The 21,539-nt window shown below is 47.5% G+C and overlaps 1 protein-coding gene across 1 annotated transcript in view; it reads right to left on the bottom strand.

Annotated features, from left to right (window-relative positions):
* BCOR (BCL6 corepressor) overlaps nt 1-21,539 on the bottom strand; it is a 58,776-nt gene that overhangs the window by 18,407 nt on the left and 18,830 nt on the right. The window contains 8 exon segments of the mRNA XM_036385258.2: nt 5,105-5,458; nt 5,855-6,136; nt 14,126-14,309; nt 14,776-14,829; nt 15,529-15,813; nt 15,815-18,361; nt 19,276-19,354; nt 20,847-20,976. Of these exon segments, the coding sequence (XP_036241151.1) occupies nt 5,105-5,458; nt 5,855-6,136; nt 14,126-14,309; nt 14,776-14,829; nt 15,529-15,813; nt 15,815-18,361; nt 19,276-19,354; nt 20,847-20,932 (3,871 nt within the window). The 5' untranslated portion in view covers nt 20,933-20,976.

Genomic DNA, 21,539 nt, shown 5'->3' with positions numbered 1-21,539 from the left:
AACACCTTCTCAGCAGCATTTTGACTTCTAAAACAAGCCAAGAGACGAAAGACTACTAAAGGAGCTGTTCCTAGAGAAGCTCTGTGCAAGCTCTCCATCAGAAAGCACAGAGATTTTGCAGGAAAAGCAATCAGATGGTTTTTTGCCCAAGAACTGCATTCAGAAGTGAGTCTTTCTGGGACACTGGGACAGTAAGGCCAGTGCTCTGCTGCCTGTGGCAGGATACTGGCAGGGCTGGGTTTTCTCTGGGGGTTAGCTCCAACAAGCTGGATCCCACAATCTGGGCCACGTGCAAAAAGCATGGTTAGTTTTGGGGTTTTTTTTCGGAGTGCAAGAAGGCTTACAACAAAACAAGGACAGGAAAGTTGACTTTTTATAGTCTGAATTTCCCTTGGGAAGAGAATTGAGGTGACCTCAGAACCAACTGCTCTGCAGAAAAATTAAAGGCTGCTAGAAAGGAAGGGACAACTTCAGCCAAACAATACCACACAACCAAGGGAAGGTGTGGAAAAAACTTTGAGAACTTGAAAGAGACTCCCTTGCTTTGAGAAGTCTCTGAAGTGATGCTACTTTCACAATAGAAGAGATGGCAGGAGCAAATAAGCAGGTGCTCAGGGGAGAGACACCCTTACTTAAAGAGAGTCGGTCCAGAACCAGTTGGTAAAAAAGAAAATAAAATCTAGAATCCTCTTGGTGGGCAGTTTCACACTTTAGTCTTCCTTAAATAGATCTGTGAAAGCAACTCACAGAAGGCTTTCTAGATTAAGGATGAAAACAGAAATCCCTCAGTTCTTTTGAGCCACTTTCTAGAAAAAGACACATACCACGGCTTGCCAAGCAGATGTCAGGGAATTTATGGGACACATGATGTGCAGATTGTTCAGCAAAAATCATGTTAAGTTTTTCAGGCTTTGCAATACTGAAGGAAGGCACCTAGTTGTAGGCTGAGCCTATGGATGCAAAGGTGTCTTTCCAACTCTGTAGATAGCACAAAGTAAGGAGTGTTTAATTTTCATGTTCCCAACTATCCTAATTGAGCAGCGTGTGAAAAGCCCAATTCCAATACAGAAGTACCATCATTACCTACTTAATCACTTACTAAAGAAAAAAAAAATGGAAAAGATGGAAAGCAACAGCGAGGAGCTCTGGTGAGCGCAAATGGAACAAACAGCTGCATGTGGAAAACTACAATAGACTGAAAAACTCACAGGTCTGGAGAAGGACAGAAATACTGAAAGGATGGAGGAAAAAAAACCCACAGGAAGCTTATCTCAAAGAACTGCAGGCTTTCCCATGCAGACATGCCGAGGCATTGAAAGCAGAAGTTTAATCACCACAAAGAATGTGTTCTCCTGCCTGCAAACTCCACATCAACTCTGTGCTTCACTTTGACCCTCCACGGTGGCGACAGCAGGCACCAGGCTAAATGTGCACCGGAGCTGAGAGATGGAGAGCAGCTATGCTGTGCACCCAGGAGCTTCAGGATCAGTAACATTGCAATATACCAGCACTACACAGAAAAAGCCAAGCATGAGCCTGGGAAATGCAAGACAACAGGGGCAGAAAAGCAGCAAGTGACTGATCCTGGAATCCCACCCCATCTTCCTGACCACGTGAAGAGAGAGAAGAAAAACAAGAGTGAGCAGGAATACACCTAAACATCCATAGAAAAAAAGAAAACCCAAACCAAAAACCCCAAAAAACTCAGGCCTCTGACTGATGTGGGCTGTGGCAAGTCTAACTCAGAGCAGGACCTGTCTCCCTTCCCGCAGGAGCGGCTGCTGCGAGGTCCGCACGGAACAGCAGCAGCTGCCGCCGCGTCACCTGAATGCTCCTTGTTCAGCTCCCCCCAGCAGCTGCCTCCTCCCGCCTGCCAAGCCCGTGGCTGCCACACTGCCTGCAGCCCCAGGCAGCTCCCAGGGGCTGGCACATGCTTCCCAGTGGGCGAGATCCTCCTGGCTCCTCTCCTCAGGGCTTTTGTTTCCGCGCTGTTCTGGTTTTCTCCTCGCACAGCGTGAGCGGCTGTGGCTCCCAGGGGGAGCATCAGGAGATGCTCCAGCAGTGCAGGGTTATTGCTCAGCTGGGACCCCAGCAGAGGCTGTGGCTTCTGCCTTGGTTATGGGGCTGGGCAAGCAGTGTGATGCCCTGAAGCAGCAGCATCCCCACGTTCATGGACCTGCTGCACCCCAGAACCCAGCATGGCAACATCACTTTGCAACACCATCACAGAATCGGAGTTGGAAGATCCCGATCCCCTAAAGATCATCCAGTTCCAACCCTTCTGCCATTGGCAGGGACGCATTCTACTAGATCAGGTGGCTCAGAGCCCCATCCAACCTGGCCCTGAACATTTCCATGGATGTGGCAGCCACAATTTCTCGGTGCAGCCTGTTCCAGTGCCTCACCACTCTCACAGTCAAGAATTTCCTCCTAATAACCTAATCTAAGTCTACCCCCTTTAAAATCCATTACCACTTTTCCTATCACTATATATCCTCGTCAAAAGTCCCTCTCCAGCTCTCTTAAAGCCCTCTTTAGGTATTGGAAGGTGCTATAAGGTTTCCCCAGAGCCTTCTCTTCTCTGGGCTGAACAACCCCAACCCCCTCAGCCTGTCTTCACAGCAGAGGTGATCCAGCCCCCTGATTATCTTTGCAGCCTCCTGTGGACCTGCTCCAGCGGGTCCATGTTTTTCCCATGCTGGGGGCCCAGAAACTGGACACAGCTCTGCAGGTGGGGCCTCACAGGAGCAGAGCAGAGATAGAATCACCTCCCCTGACCTGCTGCCCACACTGCTCTGCATAAACAATACTGGAGTAACAAACCCAGAAGTGAGAAACCTTCACATTCCCAGAGATTTGCAGGCAGGAGTGGCAAATCATCCTGCTAATGTTAGACTGAGGCTTCAGAGGCAACCCTCATGTCCTGTTACAGGCTGCTCCTTGGGATACAACCAGCTGCCCAGCAGCAGAGACTGCCACAACTGCAGGCAGTGCTTGAGCACAGAGAACAGCTGTTCCCGGCCCCAAACTAAAAAAAAAAAGCTGCAAGTGACAGTGTACATTCTCATACTCAGTCTCTGCTTGTTTAAGAAAAGTTTGAGGACTAGTCCTGAGCAAGACAGACAAGCTGGAAGACTCCATCTCCATGAGACTGTCATGCTGAGGATGCTCTGTCACACAATGGGGAAAAATGTCTTCATCCCAGTCAACTAAGAACGAGGAGATTTCAACAGGGCTGGAGAAGCACCAGCAAAATTATCTGAATGATATCCACTGTCTTTGTACAATGAACAGCAAGGCACAATTTAGTCAAGTTTATGGTTTTATAGCAGCTGCCAAACCCAAGAATTTTTTCACAGCCATAGGCAACTGAATCTGAATGCCTTTGGGAACGGTGCAGAAACTGGGAGCCACCTCTTTTTCTTTCCCGTGGTCATCAGCCTGCCACTGCCACAGGAGGGATTCCAGGGGAAAGTGAGAGCATCCTTACACAACACAGCTTCTTGTCAGTGACCCTGGTTTAATCTCTACAAGGTATACAAGGTATCTCTCTCTGAAAGTACTAATGTGAGGGGCAGGGTGTTTGAGCCAATACCATGCTCACCAAGGCAGCACATAAAGCAAGGAAGTTAGAGTCAAAGCTCCTTTTTGTCCTTGGTTTGTTAACCAAAGTTTTGCTCTCCTACTGCACAAATCCTTTTGGATGGATCCTTCCCCATCAGTAAGCATCAAAGTTTGGGGGTTTCTGCCCTCAGATAATCCTACCAAGGAGAAGGACAGATGAGGAGCTTTAGGACTGAAGGGAAGCTGGTATTTTTGCCTGTGACTTTCAGAGACTACCAAGGAAAATCTTCACTGGCACAGGATGATCTGGACTCAGTCCTTTCCTTGGTGTGGGGCAAGAGGATCCACACTCCTCATGCTTCTCTCTTTCAAGGGGATCTCAGCTGAACTATAGGTTAGGCCAGCTGGAATGTGAATGTGTTCCAGGTGATGAAGCTCCCAGGTTTGTGAAGGAGCAAGGAGCCCAAATGCCATACACACAGCTCCTGCTCCCAGAAACAGCTTTTCCTCAAAAACAAGCAGAGCCCTTGGAGAGGTAAGAGCAGGAAAAGAGAAAGAAAAGGGGATTTGCCCTGTGCACTGTGTGATTCCATTCCCCATCAGTTCTCCTGCCAAGCTACAGCAGCAAAATGTTGCAGGGAAGGAGAAAGGCACCAGAGCAGAAAATGTGCCCAGGGACTGAGGACAGTGGGGACAGGAGAGTGACCTGTCCATCCAGTGAAAATTTGGCAGATTGTATCCACAGGCTTTCCCCCAGGATGGGGAATCAAGAGAAAAGGGAGGGAGGTTTGGGAAAGGAGGAAGTGGAGTGAGAGGTAAGGAAGAAGGCAAAAACAAGTCAAGGAAAGCTGATACGCTTTGAGGAAGCAACCCCTTAGGAGAGAGCTGCTGGAAAACCTCTGCCAAGGGGCCAGGAAGTGGGATGCAAGGGGTTTACAGGATGTGCTCAGGACAAACCAGCAAAGAAAGCATCCTTGTCAGGAGGAGGATGAGCTCTGCTCTTGAGCATATGGCCTGGGAAAGGCAGGGGAAGCCAGCAGTGCTGAGGTGCTGGAGGAGTTGGGTTCCCAAGATCAAGAGCAGCTGTAGCTTTGCTGATGCTGCTTTAGAAGCTCACAGCCCCTCAAACCCTACATGTGGTTAAACACCCTTACACCAACTAGCAGCCCATTTGCTCCCTCTCTCACCCAAAAGCATGCCCACATTTTATGCCCTCCCCAGCTCTCCTCTAGAGATAAACTTCATCTTCACATAATCTACGAAAATATTTAAAGCCAAAACACACACGCACACACACACAAACACAGAGTTACACACACATACACAAACATGTTTTCTTGTCTGACAAATATCAGCTACAGTGCAATTCTTAAAGAGGAGGTGTCAGTCCTTATAAAAATGGACATCTACAGAAATATATATATAGTTAAAAAAAAAAAGAAAGAAGAAAAAAAACTCTCGACAATTCCTTCACATCGGTGGCAGCATGCGTCACTGTAAATGCTAAAGCCAGCTGGTTTCCCTAGTAGTCTCTGCATACCTTGTTCATTGTCACTTGTTTTGAGGGACTCTTCAGACCAACTTCTATTGCTTTTGGCCTCTGACCTTTTCTTGGTGTGCCTTTCTTCTGTGAAGTCTTTGACCTTTGCAGTGGCCTCTGGCTGAACAGCCTCAGCTAAATCTTTCCTGCTTTGCCGGCCCAACTTGCCGGACGGGGATCTCTCTGGTGACACCTGCTGCTCCCATAGTTCCCTAAGATGCTGCAGGTGACGCTGCTTTTTGGGATGGAGCCCTGTTAATTCAATGCACACCTTCAGGTTGGTCACCTCATTACAATTGGGCTCTTCTAAGTGGTTAGAGGAATTGTTTGTCATTTCCCTCTCAGGCCAGTCATCTAATGGAAAAATAACTAAAAATTAATCAAAAAGCCCCCTCAACTTAAAACAAAAGCTACATTTCACTTTCGGGGCATATAGTCTCAGCTTTACCACCACACTATGCATTTTAAAGCTTCGCTCATTACGGGTTACATGCACTACAGGAACTTGCACTGCTGTGGCTACAGTGGCCAATGACTAGTGCTTTATCCTTACATACCAAGTTTTTTATATATACATATATATATACACATATATATACATACATATATATACATATATATAATTTAAAGTGAAATGACAGTGCTCACATTAGTAACTAGCAAGTTCAAAAATGGAAACACATTAAGCCAAAGGGACGTTCCTTTCACAAGACATTCCTTGAGAGAAACCAAAGCAAAATGCTGTCTTACCTTTGGAGCTCTTCTTCTTTTTTGCTTTTGATATAACTTCTTCTTGCAGTTCATCCACAAAGCTTTCATTTTGGCTGCCATCATTTTGCACTCTCTCACCAGAGTGTTTACGTTTCCTGTCCAGACGTGGACATGAATGTTGGCCAAAATCTTCTGTTGGCTGGTCTTCTGCCTTTTCATACACAGAATGTCTCTCTAAATAACATTTCTCATTTGAGAGATCTTTTTCCTCTGGAGTTTCAAGAAAGTGACCTCGGTTGTTTTCTGTACTAGTAAAGTTACCTAAAAATAAAAAACAAACAAATACCACAAGACCTAATAAATACAAAACAATTCATTGTGAGAAGGCTTTGCTTTCTGATCTCTTCAATGTCATCTCCATCATGAATTACAGCTCATGAGGCATGCAAATAAACACAAAATTGTACTTGGGAACAAGTCTCCTCTGCCCAGCCTAAGACAGCAGTTTTCTCAACAGTTAGGCACAAAACTCCCAAATGAACACTACTTTGTGTTGTTTTTACATTAATTTAAGAAGCACAATATTCACTTGCATACTTGTATCCATAGAAACATCACAATATGCTTTTTTAAATAAAGAAACATCTTTAGGTACTGAAAGCACAAACCCTTTTCAGAAAGCAACCTCACCCCCTAAACTGTGGCAAGTAACAATCCAGTTCAAAAACACATTCTGGTGACAACCAAGTATTAGTCCTCCCTTAATTCCTAATCTTTCACTAACTTCTCCCATCAAATTGCAGAGTCTGAACTAGAAGCATCCATCCCTTTTTCTGGAGATATAAATGGGATACAGAACATGCACACACGGACACAGAAATACCACTAAAAATAGCTGTGATATTTTGCAAAAAAGCACTACTTGAATCCAAGGTTATAAAAAGGCTTCCTCACTTCAAGTAACCAACCAGTCACTGTACCTCACATGATCTCTGTCACCTCCTTTTAAAACAGACCTCACTTTTTTCAAGGAGTATTTCCAGCAATAGCAAGAGGGTGAGCTCTGAAAAGCTTACTAGAAACTAGTCTGACAAATTAGCCACAAAAACACCCATGCTGCCTCACCCTCACCAACTTCAGCTTCCCTCCAATACTGTTTGCTCAAATTCAGAGACAGCCTATGCAATTTTAAATGGATGCTTGATTTAAAATTACACTTAATCACCATCTTGAGTAACGTTATTTTCTTGGGTTTAACCAAACTAGCAAAGGCAAGGTTAGGCAGAGATGCAGTACAGACTTCAACACAGACAATCAGCTCCTATTTACAACTCCCACAAACAAGTTGGGGTTCTCAGGTGTTTTAGCCCTCCTGGCCGACCAACACTCCACACCTCTGCCACTGTTTGGCAAACTGTATGCTCTATCTTACTTCCCCATGGCTCACTGTCCCTTTTCCTCTTCCTCCTTCCTGCCCTTCCTCCTTCTCCCACTTCCCTCCCTGCAAACAGATTTGCTCGTTTCCTACCTGGACTCCTGACAGCTCTGTTGCCATTCCCTCCCATGGATCCTCACTCCATTTCACTCAGTTTTTTACAGGTTGCCCTGTCCAGCCTGGCCTTCAGCTTTTCTATCCCCTTATCAGGGCTGACACTGCTCCCCTGCAACCCCTTCTCCGCTCCTGTGCCCTCCAAGACCCACCACTGGCAGCATCTGGAAGCAGCCCAACTCAATCCCACTTTATCTTGACAGCACCTTCCTACAGCTCTGCCAGCCCCTCCTGGTTTCATGACCGTCCTCAAAATACCTTTTGTCAGCAATGGAAGGCTGGGGGGGTGGCAAGGGGAAACTTCCCTGATGAGTTTTCTCCTCACCACAATCTGGAAATGGCTCCAAGTAGCACCAAGGGCTCTGGAAATGTTTGTCGGCACCAGAAGACACCCCAGCATAATTTTTACACTGCTTGGGAAGCTGCCTGCAGGGCTGCTTGTAAAACAGCACAAGATATGGGCCAAGAAAAATCAAAACAAAAGCTGATTTTCTGCAGGCGAGCGGGAGGCTCGGGCTGTTCCGCTGCTCAGCGACGCGATGCTCCACAAGGCCGTCTGGCCAACACATGCTCCTTGCAAGACTTTAAAATGCACTTTGTCACACTTCTTCCAGCCAACAGCACTGAGATGTTCCAGAGAACAGGTATCTCAGCTTACTGTGGCCTGTGCCTCTGAATGGCAGAGCCCCCCCAGATCAGAATGAAGCTGGCAGCACCCTGTGCTCGCACATCTGGCACAAGGACGCCGCCCCACAGCTGTACCCTATAACCACACCAAAAGCACCAGCAGTCCCGTTTCACACAGCATAAAAGCAGCTGGCCCAGCCATGTTTTAAGTATCACAATAGAAATAAACGTGTCTATCGGATTTCATTTTACATTTTTAATGCAATCTGCTATTTTCTTCCTTTCATAAGGAAACATTATACTTCTGTGGTCAGTTTCCCTGAAGAGATCAGGTAAGGGCACTCTCAGCCACACCCCTGCTGTCTTAGAGCCCTCTCATCTCCAGCAGCACCAACAGCTACAGCCCATGGTTCATGCTGAGAGTCGCTACACTGGGATAGCTTTCCTGCTCCTAACACTGTCTGGCCTGAGAAAAGGCAGGCACATCCTGACCAATTCCCAGAGAAGCTCTTGCAGGGTCAAAGGAAGTAGCAGGCTGTAGGGGGGGGCAGGGGGGTGATGGTCTTAATCTTTACGGCTTGCAGGAAACAGCAAGCTAATTCCAGCCTGCCACCACCGAAAGCAACCTGCTGCAGATTAATTCCTTCTCTATCTGCAAGAGGACTTGGCACGGGGATGCCGAGCGCCGCTCGCTCAGACTGTGCTGAAAAATAAAAGAGGGGAGAGCCCTCGCTAACAGCTTGTCACTGTCAGCCTTCCTCCGGGGCTCCACGTGCTGGGAAGAACAGCACACACCTACTGCAGCTCATCCAAAAAGCCCTGGCTGCCAGCAGCTCCGTGACACCTTGGCCTCCGCTGCCTGGTGACATCCCAGAGGGACCCTCAGGGGACAGAGCTCCAGAAATCCCTCTCAAGGGCTGCCCGCTGCACACGCAGCTGTGCGATCCGTGGCTGTGCAATCCGTGGCTGTGCAGTCCATGGCTCTGCAGGTCCATGGCTGTGCAATCCATGGCTGTGCAGTCCGTGGCTGTGCAATCCCGCTCCCGCAGTAAGGCCATTAGGGAAGCGGCATCTCCGCACACTAATCCCGGTTGTGTAATCACCCTGCTCCGAGGCGGGAGCAGCCCGGGAGCTGCGGGACGTGCCCTTGCCTGTGCGCTCCCGCAGCCGGATTTCAGTGCCAAAGCACAAAGGTCACTCACTCACTCACTCACTCACTCACTCACTCACTCACTCACTCACTCACTCACGGCTGGGGACACCACGGGCTCCAGGCTCTCCTCACAGCCTGCACCGACACGTCGCGAGCCCAGAGGTTTTTCCTTTTTCCCCCCTGGCACAGCTGTGGCTGCCTCACAGAGAGCAGGCTCTATTAATATTTTACCACCGGATTCCGCTCCGTCCTCAAACTGTTTTGCAAGCAACCGGGATCAGACGCAATGTCTCCCCAAATTAAGATACAAATGTCAACAAGAAGCACGGCAACATAAGCATAACGTGCGTGCCCAACAAGGATGAGGAGAATTTATCTGCTTTTGTTCCCACCACCCCCCTTCCTGTGCCATGTATCTACAACATCCTTTTCTCTGCCTCAGGAAGAAAACAACAACAAAATACTTGGGAGTTCTCGTATCATCATTATTCAAACAGTGGTGAGGTAGCCAGAAACACAGGATAAATGCTGAGTTCTCATAGCAACACACCTCTATGAGTAAGGAGATTAAACTCTTAAATGTGCTCCCTCCTCAAGCCTCCAGTATTTGCCAGTGTCACACCAGCTGTGACAACCAGCACCAACAATTCAAACCATTTCTCACTGTCCCACCAATCTAGAAACAAGGAAGAATTAAGAAGATGCTTCTTCACAGCTGGTTTCTCTCTGAAGCAGTATCTTCTCAGTGCACAGGTTACAAATCTCACAAGGAGCAGTTACAGACACGCACAAACACGCCACCCAAAAAACTTTGTTTCGTTTTTCCATCTTCCTGTTGCTGTCAGCTGCTGTCAACAAGACCAGACCCTCCCATTCGATGCAAACAAGGAAACACATCTTAGTGTTCAAGCTGCAGATTCTTTTGTTCAAATAACATGGCAGCTAAAAACAGCCTTTCCTCCTCCCTGGAGCAACCTCTCATTGCGCTCACTTATATGCCAAGGTACCCTTTATTCATCCAAGAACAGTAATGACTATCCAAATGCTAAAACCCAGTATTCAGCAGGGAGATCACAACAACAGTAAGAAATTCCCTATGATATCCTCAGAATTCAACTCTGAGTATCCCATGGGGCAGAGGGAACCCAGTTGATCCCACTTTTCCCTCCAAGTACCTCAGCTTGGGAGCTTTCTGCATTTGTTGTGTTCTGCCCAAGCCTACCACACTGCACAAACAAGCAACCACCACTCTCAGTGCACAGACCTCTTTTTTTTTCTTCCACTATGTCCTCTGGCAGGAAGGTAATAACTGACCAGGGCAAAGGACATGTTTACTGGCTCCATCTTTCATTTGTTCCAGTGTACACGCAGCCCAGCAAGAAAAAAGAAAAGCAGGGCATCACCATGCAAAGGGACAGTGGTACCTCACTACAATGCTGAGATCAATTGTGCAATGTGTTTTGGCACATTGCACCATTTACCTTCACGCATACCAACTGCTTTAACTTCTTCCTTATGACCTCATGCCTTAAGATCAGGCTTCTAATATATTGGGGTAATTTTGCCCAGATAAGGCTTAAACAGGCACTGTCTCCCATCCTAAAAAATTAAATAAACAGGTGAAGTCATGCTCCCCAGTCAAGAAATTCACAGTCTGTAGAATTCATTCACTCTTTCACACTCGGGTATGATTTTCAGAACCTCTGGAAGAGCTTTGTTATGAACCGACATGCGATCATCACATGCCCGTATTGATGCGTGTGTCCGTGCCAATAGCTTAAATCACTTGATCTCTGAACAATCCTATGACTCATGACATATGCATCCCATAATTTATCATGTTTGTGCTATGAAAATGCACTGGAGCAGCATTGCCTCAGCAACATTTACAAGTCACCTTGGCAACAAAGCAGCTTTGCGGCTGCTCTCAGATGCCCGGTCTCAGATGCCCAGCAAAACCCAGACGAGATGGGAGAGAACTGAAGCACTTCTAATTTACTGATCGGCTTTAATTGCTCATTAATTAGCTAACATGGCTACCTGCCTTAAATTGGGCCTTAAAAAAAAAAAAAAAGCATAACAAAAAGCTAAACAAAACATAAGCCCACCTCTTTTACCCTTCTCCAGGAGGCTCAATGCTCAAAACTTAAGGAGACTCCCAGTACAGAAAATCACACACTGCCAAGTCAGAGGAAAAGTTTAAGGAACCGGATATTGTGCCTTCGTAGGCTTCCAAAAAAGTCTATACATGTGTAATTCAGCTAGGAAAAACAGCAAGTCCTAGGACAAGCCAAAAAAAAAAAAGCAGTTTCCATCCCATGAAATGCCTGTGTAAGCATCACCTGCCTGTGTTATTTAGGCTTTTGTTGCACTGGTAGGTTTAGAGGAGCCAAGGGGGCAGGCAGCTGCCAGGGCCGATCGGCTCTGGAGCTCCGTGCCAAGCGCGGCCGCGGCGGCAGCAGGGGAGCCCTGGGAGCTGGCTCCGTGCCACAATCACAGTTTTGGATGCAGTTTCCTTCTTCATCAGGCAGGTGAAGTGCTGGCAGTGCAGGCAGAACAGCCTGTCGGTTTCACTCCTGAACTCCCTCCTCACACAAGTAAAGGCACGGCTGTTTCACTCTCAAGCCAGCGCCAGACAAACAGAGAACACAAGGAAACAACTTTTCCAGCAGCAAGATCACTCAAAGGAGGCAGAAAGGAGACACGAGAGGCTGCAAACCATCAGCTCATTCCTGTTCAGGAGCTTTAAAGCCAAACACACCAACAGCGTGGTCAGAAACTGAAGGCAAAGGGAAGGCAAAGGATCAGCAGCCCTGGCTCCCAGCGAAAGGGAAGGGAAGGCAGAGCTCATCTCCCCTTTGCCAGTCGCTCAGTGAGAGATGCATTAAGGCTGCTGGTGGCTCAAGCCCCAACACAGAGCCCAAGCCACCACAGTAGAGGCATTCAAGAGGTGTGAAACTCAGCTTCCTGATTTATCAGCTGCTATCCCGAGGGGCAGGAGGTGAACCACCGCGATAAAAAACTTTTACTGAGACCTGAATCTGTACTGGTAAGTATTTGCTGCTGCCCAGGCGGGCGTACAAAAAAAAGGAGCTCCCTCAGCCGAACAGATCCATGCTTTTAGGAGTTTAGACATTTGGCCAAAGTCTGAAATAGCCTGTTAAGTCAGAGCTAATTAGCAGAGGAGAGGAATGAACTAACATAAGACTGAACATACTTTCCCTGCTTCCAACAACTATTTAACAGTCTCAAACAAATTTTAGCCAGCAGATTCAAGTGCCAGAGATCTCACTAAATGGTGAATTTACAGACAAACCATATCATCAGCCTTTTGCAAGGATGGGAGTAGGTGTTTCAGCATACAATTATGCTCTAACACTCAACCTCTCCACAGCCCCCCACAAGCAGCCCCATGTCCCTGAGCAAGCCTGCCTTCCCTCCCTCTGTTAATCCCCTGTGCCCCCCTCTCAACTCCACAGCCCATCATCCCCCCTCTGCTGAACCCTCTTTGCAGCCAGAACCAGCCAGCAGGACTGCTGCTGCTCTTCTAGCTTTCCTGCACACCCAGGGTGGGATTTAACAGAGGACATCACCAGGGCATCCCTGAGGAGCAAGGAAGGCTGCAAAGAGGACAGCCAGGGCAGCAGCCTGCCCAGCTCTCAGCTTTAGCACAGGCAGCTGTGCCTTCCTCCCCACAGCTGCCACAATACAGTTTGGGAAGGAAAAGGCTGCCCAGCTTCCAGAGGCTCAGCCTGCCTCTCCCCACCTTGCTTCCCTCTCCACTTCCACAATTAAAACTTTCCCTTGCTATTTTGGCATGCCAATTTTTGTGGAGGCTGTCATTTCGGTGATAGCAATGCCACGGTAACTTGAATTTAGGTGAGTAACCAAGCAAGCACGATTGACCAGCATGCTCTCTGCCAAAAGGATTAACCAAAGACCAGAACAATAATTCAAAGTTATTAAATTGCCTGAATGAAATTTTCTACTAGCCCTTTTCATGAATCTCCACCTACCAAAGAGCACACTTAACCACTGAGTTACAAAGACACGCACACACACAGAGTGCAGTCTGCAGTACAACTCCCCTCGTTTTGCAATGCTTTCAGCACCAATCTTGTTTTCTGAGTTGTTCAAAACAAAGTAGCAACAGAAGGAACTGATCCATTCTTTAAATACCTAGGTAAAACAAAAAAACAAAGAAAAGGTGGAAACTGACAGAAGCCATATGCTTACTGAGAGAGTGCAAACAAAAAAGAAGTGATCTCTCTTGCATATAGTAAAAAATCCCCTAACACCATTTTTTAATTTTATCTTACTTTTAGGGCGTTGCATTTTCCACAGTCCTCTGACACCCTGTAACAGCCTGGAGGGAACAGACAGCCCCACAGGGAGTTCCACAGACTCTGCCTGGAAGAACCTGTGCCTCACAAACCTCCCAGCCACTGCAGCAGAAGTCACCAGGAAAATAACTTCTTGTCATCTGGAGTTGTTACTGCCAGCTTTTATGGACAAGCCTGGCAGATCACATCCTTCCCCACTTCCCTTCACTCTTCTGTCCTCCATCCTTGCTTTGAAGACTGCAATATTGGCATCTCCCACTGCTACTGCAACTTCAGGAAGCTGAATTCCTTCTTGCCTTCCTGTCTTCCCCCATATCCTTTCTGTATTTAAAACATAACCTTGGACCTTTGCTTTCACTGGCTGGTGTAGTACCCCATCAGTTAAAAGAGGATCTCTCTAAGGCAGTGACAGACATTTAACTATCTCCTGAAAAGCAGGCGCAATGGCAACCAGAAACTTGCAAGCCCCAAAACAAGCACAGAGGCTACCAGCCGTGGCAACTCAGCACCTGCAGAGGATGAGGTCAGTGACTTTCACCAGCAACACAGCGAGAACACGAAGATTTGCTTGCTTTGCTGCAAGCTGCCATGGCAAAGAGACACATACACGCTTCAGAAAGCCATCTAAATTCGCTTACATCTGTCATTGTCATTTTGGTCAGCAATGGCATCTTCCAGAGCAACAGACTTTGGCTTCTTTTCACTGTTTCCTTTCAAGTTTTCCCAATCTGCCTGGCTGAATCTGCAGACCTCTGAGTCTTTGGTAGCTGTTTGGCCTTCTCTCTCTTTCATCTCCAACTCTGAGAAGCGCATCATTGCACGCTAGAAAGAGAATTGATATAAAAAAAAAGTCTTGCAATAAAAACCACTTCATTTACACCTTACCTTATATGAAAGCATTTCCAAAGAAAAATTGACTCAAAACCAGGGTTTCAGATAAACAGCTAAGGGTAGGATTTTAACACACCTGACTTGTAAAACAGTGTTCTAGAATCTTATAAGCAAACAGCCACACAATTCTTTCATATATAAGTATATATATATATGTAAAAGATTATATATAAATGTATATTATATATAAAACAAAGACATTCCATTTTGGAGGTAAAAAGAGACAAAAACGAAAAGAAATAAAATAAAATTAAAAAGAAAAAAAAAACAACAACACAAAACCGTACAATGAATAAAAGACGACCATGGCCCACAAACTTCCCTTTGTGTATTTGGAAATGAAATTTAACTCAAAGGTTTATGTAAGAGTCTAGTAATAAAAATTTGAAGAACTGACCTCACAGTAAGCAGCAGGTAGACATAAAATACTGTCCTCTTGTAATCCTTCCATCTATGTAATTAAAATGGGCACTCAATGGATCATTTAGATAATTTCATCCATTTTTATAAGCATAAACCAATTCTTTTCTTAACAATGCAAAACAATTTGGCTTAACTCATCCCTTCATTAAAAGTAAAACACCCTAAGAATATTCCTGCACAATACCTGTCTATCATCCCTCAGCATCAACCTCAATACCACTCCTACTCTTCCCTAGGCGCTCACTTGGAACCAACGTTGCCTGAGACCCACTAATGCATGACTGCAACTCCTCACCATCCAATGGCACGTTTGGCATACTAATCATAACTTCTTGGGTACTGTGCTGTGCTGGCTCTGAGGCCAGCTCAGAAATTACAGCCAGCGCCAAGGTAACATGCATGCCTGTCCGACTCCCCTTGAAACTGCACAAACATTTCATTAACGTGCATTAACATTTGTATCAGATCTTAGTAAAAAAGCCCTTTAAAGCTGGCTAGCCCATGCATACCTATAAGCCACACATACTCTTTACATTTCCTCACTCTCATTAATAAACTCACTTTGCTATTTAAAACCAATTTATGGCCAGTACGCCCCAACAAAAAAAAACGTTCTGGTCTCCCCACCTGCGTCGCTTCTCTCAACTTTAAAAACTCAACTGTGACTTGCAACAGAGAAATAAATACCGACAGCAAGCGCGGCGGGTGCTGGACCGCACGGGCTCACCTGCAACGCCCGCTGCTCCCGGCTGAGCTGGCTGGAGTCGGCATAGAGCTCGGTGGTCACACACTTGAATCGGTCACCTACATAACCGGCAGAGTTTGCGATTCTCTTGGCCAGTTTGGACGGCTTGGGTTTCAGCGTTTTGCCATCGGCAGACTCCGCGTCGTCGGCTCCGTCTTTGGTATAGGTCTGGCTGGCATCGATGCTCGGCGGCACGGTCCCCACGCAGAATGGCTTCGCGTCCTCCTGCACCTTGCCAAAAGCCAGAGCTGGAGCATCGCTCTCAGTGCGCGCTCTCCAAGAAAACAGGAGAAGGCTGGACCGCCACTCTCTCTTTAGGCTGGCTCGCAGATAAATCTTCTTTCCTTAAGCCGAACACTGATGAACTCTGGGCTTGCTTGAAATTATAGGTTTCGTGAACATCATTATTTCTTCCAAACTCCTCTCTCATTACAATAAAATCTCTGTGCTGAGACGCCTGCTCTACCTTGTGCTTTGTAGGGTCATTAGTCTGATTACTGCTTTCTGTAGCAAAGCTGGCTTTCGTTACGTTTGCTTCGCTCTTAGCTTCCTGCTCGTCTCGCAGAAGATCTGGGAAAAGGTGTTTGTCGCTTTTTGCAGAGTTTTTACTATGGCCAGAGTTCTGGTGCAATTTCACACCCTTGTCACTGGGCATTTCAAAATGCATCTTCCCACCGCTCTCCAGGAGCTCTGGCAATCGGCCCCGCAGAGCCGGGTCCTCATAGCGGACCCTCTCGTGAGACCGTGACCTCCGTTCTGTCTTCTCCTCCTTATTGATTTCCAGAGCTGAATGCTGCAACAGCATGGGGTGCACCATCCCCACTCCCAGAGCATCCTGGTAGGTCATGAACTCCCCCCTCCCGGCTGGCAGGCTGTAAGGGAGGCCGGGTTTGGGAGCCAGGTGGGTGGGGTAGAGGCTGCCATTGGGCAGCAAGACAGGGTGAGGGTAGACATGTCCTTTCCCGTGGAGGGTGAGAGGGCTGATGGCGATCCCCTCTGGCACTGTATATGGGAGGTAGCTCCTGGGGTAGGGCAGAGGAGGGGACCGAAACGCCTCGTTGGGCGGCAGGAAGATGGGGCTGGAGGCCAGGGCAGTCTCAGTCGCCTTGAAGTTGGCTTCCTGAGCACAGGACTTGGCCACCTTACTGCTGTGTTTCGCAGCAGGGGTGGCGACGGGCTGCCCGACGTGCTGGATAACCGAGGCTGTGCTCTCTGCAGAGCTCCGCGCCGTCTTGGCGCAGTCCACGTTGGCATTGGGAGCTGGTGACGCTGACGCTGGCCGCCCCCCTGCTGACACCGTCCCCGAAACACTGCCAACCACTGCCTCCGTGCCACCCATCCTGGGGCAGGAGGAGCTCCGCGGCTGTGGCATAACCCAGTCCAGTGCCTTGTTTTTCAGTTGGACATTCTTCCCAGCCTCCTCATTGGGGCTGGGACCGGGAACGATCCAGGAGGATGGCGCCGTGCTGATAATTTCAGGCCTGTAGATGGGGCAGCTGTTCCCGGGAGAAATGGTTTCTTTCTGAACGATCTCACCGCCTGGCAAGTGTGTCCCCCCTCCTGCCCTTCCATGCACCAGCACTGTTGGCATAATTTTCTTACTGTGGTCAGACTTGCCAGCGGTTTCTGCATCAACCACTTTCGCCGACAAGTCCAGCGGTTTGTCGGTGACGTCTTTGGTCGGGGTCTGCTTTTCCAGGAGTGGGGGAGACCTGCTGTCCTTCCGGTCATGGCCAGCTTTCCGTGCATGGGGGGCAGATGGCATGGGTGCCTCCCCAGCATCACTGCCTTTGGGAAGCTTCCCATTGGAGAGGCGAGCAGGTGGAAATTCACTGCCGATGTTCACGTAGGGCTTTGGGAGCGTAACAGCAGAGGAGGGAGAGGTGGTGATCCTGGGGAAATGTTTGTGGAAATCAGCATAGGCATCCCCGACCTGGGCAGGCAGGGGGAGGCGGGGAGATGGCCGGGGCGAGTGGGGCAGCAGGAGTGCAGGATCTCCTGGTAAGTTGGCAGGGGCCGGCTTGGCGGCGGGGACCCGGGGCTGCTTGCTGCTCTGGATGTGGGGGTAGGCGTGCGTGTCCACAGGCGTGCCCGGGCTCACACCCATCTTCCACGACAAGCTCTTATCCGGACAGTGCACCAAAGGTGGGATTGCTGGAGAAGCTGAAGCAGTCGAGAGCCTCATGGGCGACGCCAGCGACGAAGGGATGTGAGGGGCAACGTAGTGGGAGGGAGGCAGGTATAAAAAACGTTCACCGTTCGTACACACGGGCGAGTAAGCCAGGTGCTGCGGTAAGCTGTAGGTGGACTGCTGAGGTAGCAATGCCTTGTACATGTTTAACGAATACTTATTTGGTGAGTCAAGGAAAGGGTATATGGTGGGCGTTGCACCCTCCATGTAGGGGTTTACCCAGGGGAGCCTTAGGTAACTAGCACCATTGACACCGAGGGGACTCTGCCTGTCACCCGCAGCTCGGTCCAAACCCAGCGTCTCCCCTGTCGGGACAGAGGTTTTTTGTATTCCAGGTGGTGTTTTGTATATAGCGCTGAAGCCGTTCGGGGCTTTTCCAGAGACAGCTGCGCTTTCCACCGCTTCAGGAGGATTAGACTTAAACTGTATCTCTGGATTTCTTTCAGGAGTAAATCCCAGGCTGGCTATGGAACCCGTAGCATCCCGCGATTTTTCCGAGCCAAGTCCACACAAGCTGGAGTAGACAATGCTACTGGGCACTCTGAGTCCTTCTCGCATGAGCCCAGACCTGTCCATACTCAGAGCTGCAAGGCTGTCGATGCGATGTGCTGTAGTTGCATCCACCTTTACAGAACAAGAAGCACGTTACTTTCCCATCTCACTAACATGACTACCATTCCAGCTACAGATAGATCAGCATTTTGGATGAGAAACAGTAACAATGCAATCATGCTGTTTGTTGTGAAAACGTACAGAGGCTGATTACACTGGAAAATGGGAGAACAGGAACCTACAAGGTAATACGTATAACACCACAAACATTAACACCAATCTCTCCAAATCCAAAATTCAAACAGCCAAGAACAAAGGTGTGAGGACTCAAGCAGCCAGGAGTGGCCCAGAGACAATGCTCAGAGGCACTGCTCCTGTGCAACCAGCTCTTCAGTCCCAGCCCTCCCAGAACAAGAGGTGGGCTGTGGCATGGAGACCAGAAAGAGAAGGATTAAGTGTCTCTCCTCCTCATCCTCCTCCAGGACCTCTCCCTCCACCTCTCTCTGCTCTGGGGCTCACCATTGCCACATGATTCATGGGGCAAGGCATCTCAGGGTGCAGCATGAAGAAAGGTCTGCCATCAAATTTCCTTCCCACCTGCTGCTCCCCATGTAGATTCAAAGAAAGGAAAACCCCACCAACTTTGCTGGAACATTGATGTTTTTCATGCTTACATGAAGTATTTTTGTCACACATGCTGGTGTTCTGCATGGCATTATTCGTAACAGCAAAACTAAGAACCTGAAGTCATACAACAACACATATCACAAAGCATCAAGAGATTAACAAGATAAATAAACAAAGCCCCAACTTCACTGTTTCACAGAAGCAACCTGAATGTGCTCAAGCCCACTAGGGCTGCAACAGGAAGGTGTTTTAATCATTTCTCCAAATGGACCACGTAATAACAGCCAGGGGCAGGAGTCAGTCATGGGGGGGAGGACAGGCACAAATTCATATGCAGCATGAAGCTTGTAACTTCTTACCACACTGTGGTTCAGGTGATTTTCCTCCCTCAACTCCAGTCTGCTTTTCGGTGCATCAGCATCATTAACGGGAATTTTCCTATTGAAAAACAGAAGCTTACTATTTGAAAACATCCTGTGCATCTCAGATCAGTGCAATATCGTATCACCTCCATATTTTGATTCCCCTAGAGAAGTCCCATGAGATAACATATTTATCCTTCTCTGTCCCCATACATGCTGACTGCTTTGAAAAGCAAGGACCATTTGAAAATAAGCATAAAGGACTTTGACAACAGGAACACACCAAGTACATCTCAGAGCAGCCTCTTCCAAAGCAAGCAGTTTTTGTCAAGGTCTTCTCTTTTGGTCCTTGCCCTTTCTTTTTTCCAGGGGGAGAATATCCCATTTTAAACATACTCTGCTCATATACCATCCATAAAGACTGCTGAGGATAAAATTAAAACACACACGCTAATATCATATGAACATCAGCTCTTCCATGCTTAAGAGGGAGCTGCACATCTGTGCCATACCAGTGTTGCAGCTCTGGGACTTGTTATCACAGAAATCACCAATAAAGAATATACCTTAGTGCCAAATTTCAAATCCCAGGGATAAAAATCACTGACATGCAGCAGAAGGAAAGTTTCAGCATTACCCAAAAGAACTCCTTTCAATCGAAGTGCTTAAAGGCATATCATCACCATAAAGCAGAAATGCGATTTTAATCAGTTTGTTTTTAAAAGATTCACCGTCCCTGCAAGCAGCACATACAATTATTATCTCTGAACAACTGGGAGGAAAGTGGGGAGGAAGGGTGAGAAAGTAAAGTGAGATGCTTGGATGTTTTGCTTCAGCTTATGTTTGCAAATAGTATTCCCTGCAAAGACCAAAAACTTCCACCAGCTTTTTGGAGGCTTTTCACTCAACAGTGAGAACAGAGAATGAGGAGAGAAAAGCACTAAAACCACACAAAACTGGCACAGAGAACTGGAGGAGCATCTGCAGCTTCTGTCCAGCATCATTTTGCTTTTTAAAGAGCTGGGATTTAAGGGAAGGGGACACCTGCCAGTGCTTGTGTCATCCCATCAAACACTGTAATTTTGATCATCAATTGAATTATATTCAGCAGGAAAAAAGGTGGGGAGGAGGAGAAATTCACTTGTGGGAGACAGACACTACTGATCCTATTTCACATCACAAGCTGTTGGTCCAAAGGCAGGGAACACCAAATTGCAGGCACGAGCCCCTCTGCTGCAGAGAATCACCACAAGAAAACGTGCACTATTTGGTTTAATCCCCCTTCACAAATGCAAAACAATAAATTAATTGTAAAAGCACATTCAAAGGCTGCTTTGGGTGCGTCCCCACTTCACTGACCCAGGTTGCCTGTTCCATAGTAAATCAGCATCTGCTCTACTGCTCTCAGGCATGTCTTGACTCTCTCCCTTTGCCCTCCCTCCAAGCTGGGCTGATCTCGATTCAAGGTGGCAGCTTTCTGCTCCAGTATTAGGGAAGTGAGCAAACTCCGAGACCTCGCTCTGCAGAATTACAGTGTGCTTTAACTCGCCAGAAGCTTAAATATTTACCTGTCTTCATTAATTCCACACATGCGGACCCTTTCATTGCTCATCCAGCTATGAACGTTGCCATACAGGGGAGTTGCAGAAAGCATGACGTCTTCTTAAAAATCAACGCTTTTCTTCGAGGTTTTATATTCTATTAAGAAAAAGAAAAGAAGAAGAAAATAAGAAAAAAAAAAAAAGTTGAGCAGATTTGTCTAGGAGGAAGTGCAAACATCACGGCGGAGCAGCCAGCCTCCCTCCGGGTAATTAATAATGAATGCAGGATTGGTGCGGGGAGTGAGCTGCCTACGTTAACCGCTAAGGGAGATACCCGGCAATAAAGGAGCAAATTGAGGGCATTTATAGGTCAGAGGAGATGGATCTTTTCCCCAGCGCACATCCAGAAAATTAAGAATCATTCCAGACTATCGACAAATAAAAGTTTCTCCACAGCATTTCATTTCCACAAGAAATGACTCAGCCGGCCAAGAACACACCAGTCCCCAAATCTTCATCTCACATAGACTGAACCAAGGAGGGAGATCCTGTGAGTGTGGGGGGACATTCAAACAACCCACAGGAGCTCACAAAAGCCCTGCATTAGGAACACGCAGGAGAGCATGGCAAGAACAACCACATACCGCGTGTATTAGCTACGCTGATTGCTGATAAGGCTTTTACACGAGGACTTAAAACTGAAGAGACGCCGCTACAGAA

The sequence above is a fragment of the Molothrus ater genome, chromosome 2, assembly GCF_012460135.2.
Source record: "Molothrus ater isolate BHLD 08-10-18 breed brown headed cowbird chromosome 2, BPBGC_Mater_1.1, whole genome shotgun sequence".
Lineage (NCBI taxonomy): Eukaryota > Metazoa > Chordata > Aves > Passeriformes > Icteridae > Molothrus > Molothrus ater.
Note: the sequence above shows the minus strand (reverse complement) of the source record. Positions and strands in the feature narration are given on the sequence as shown.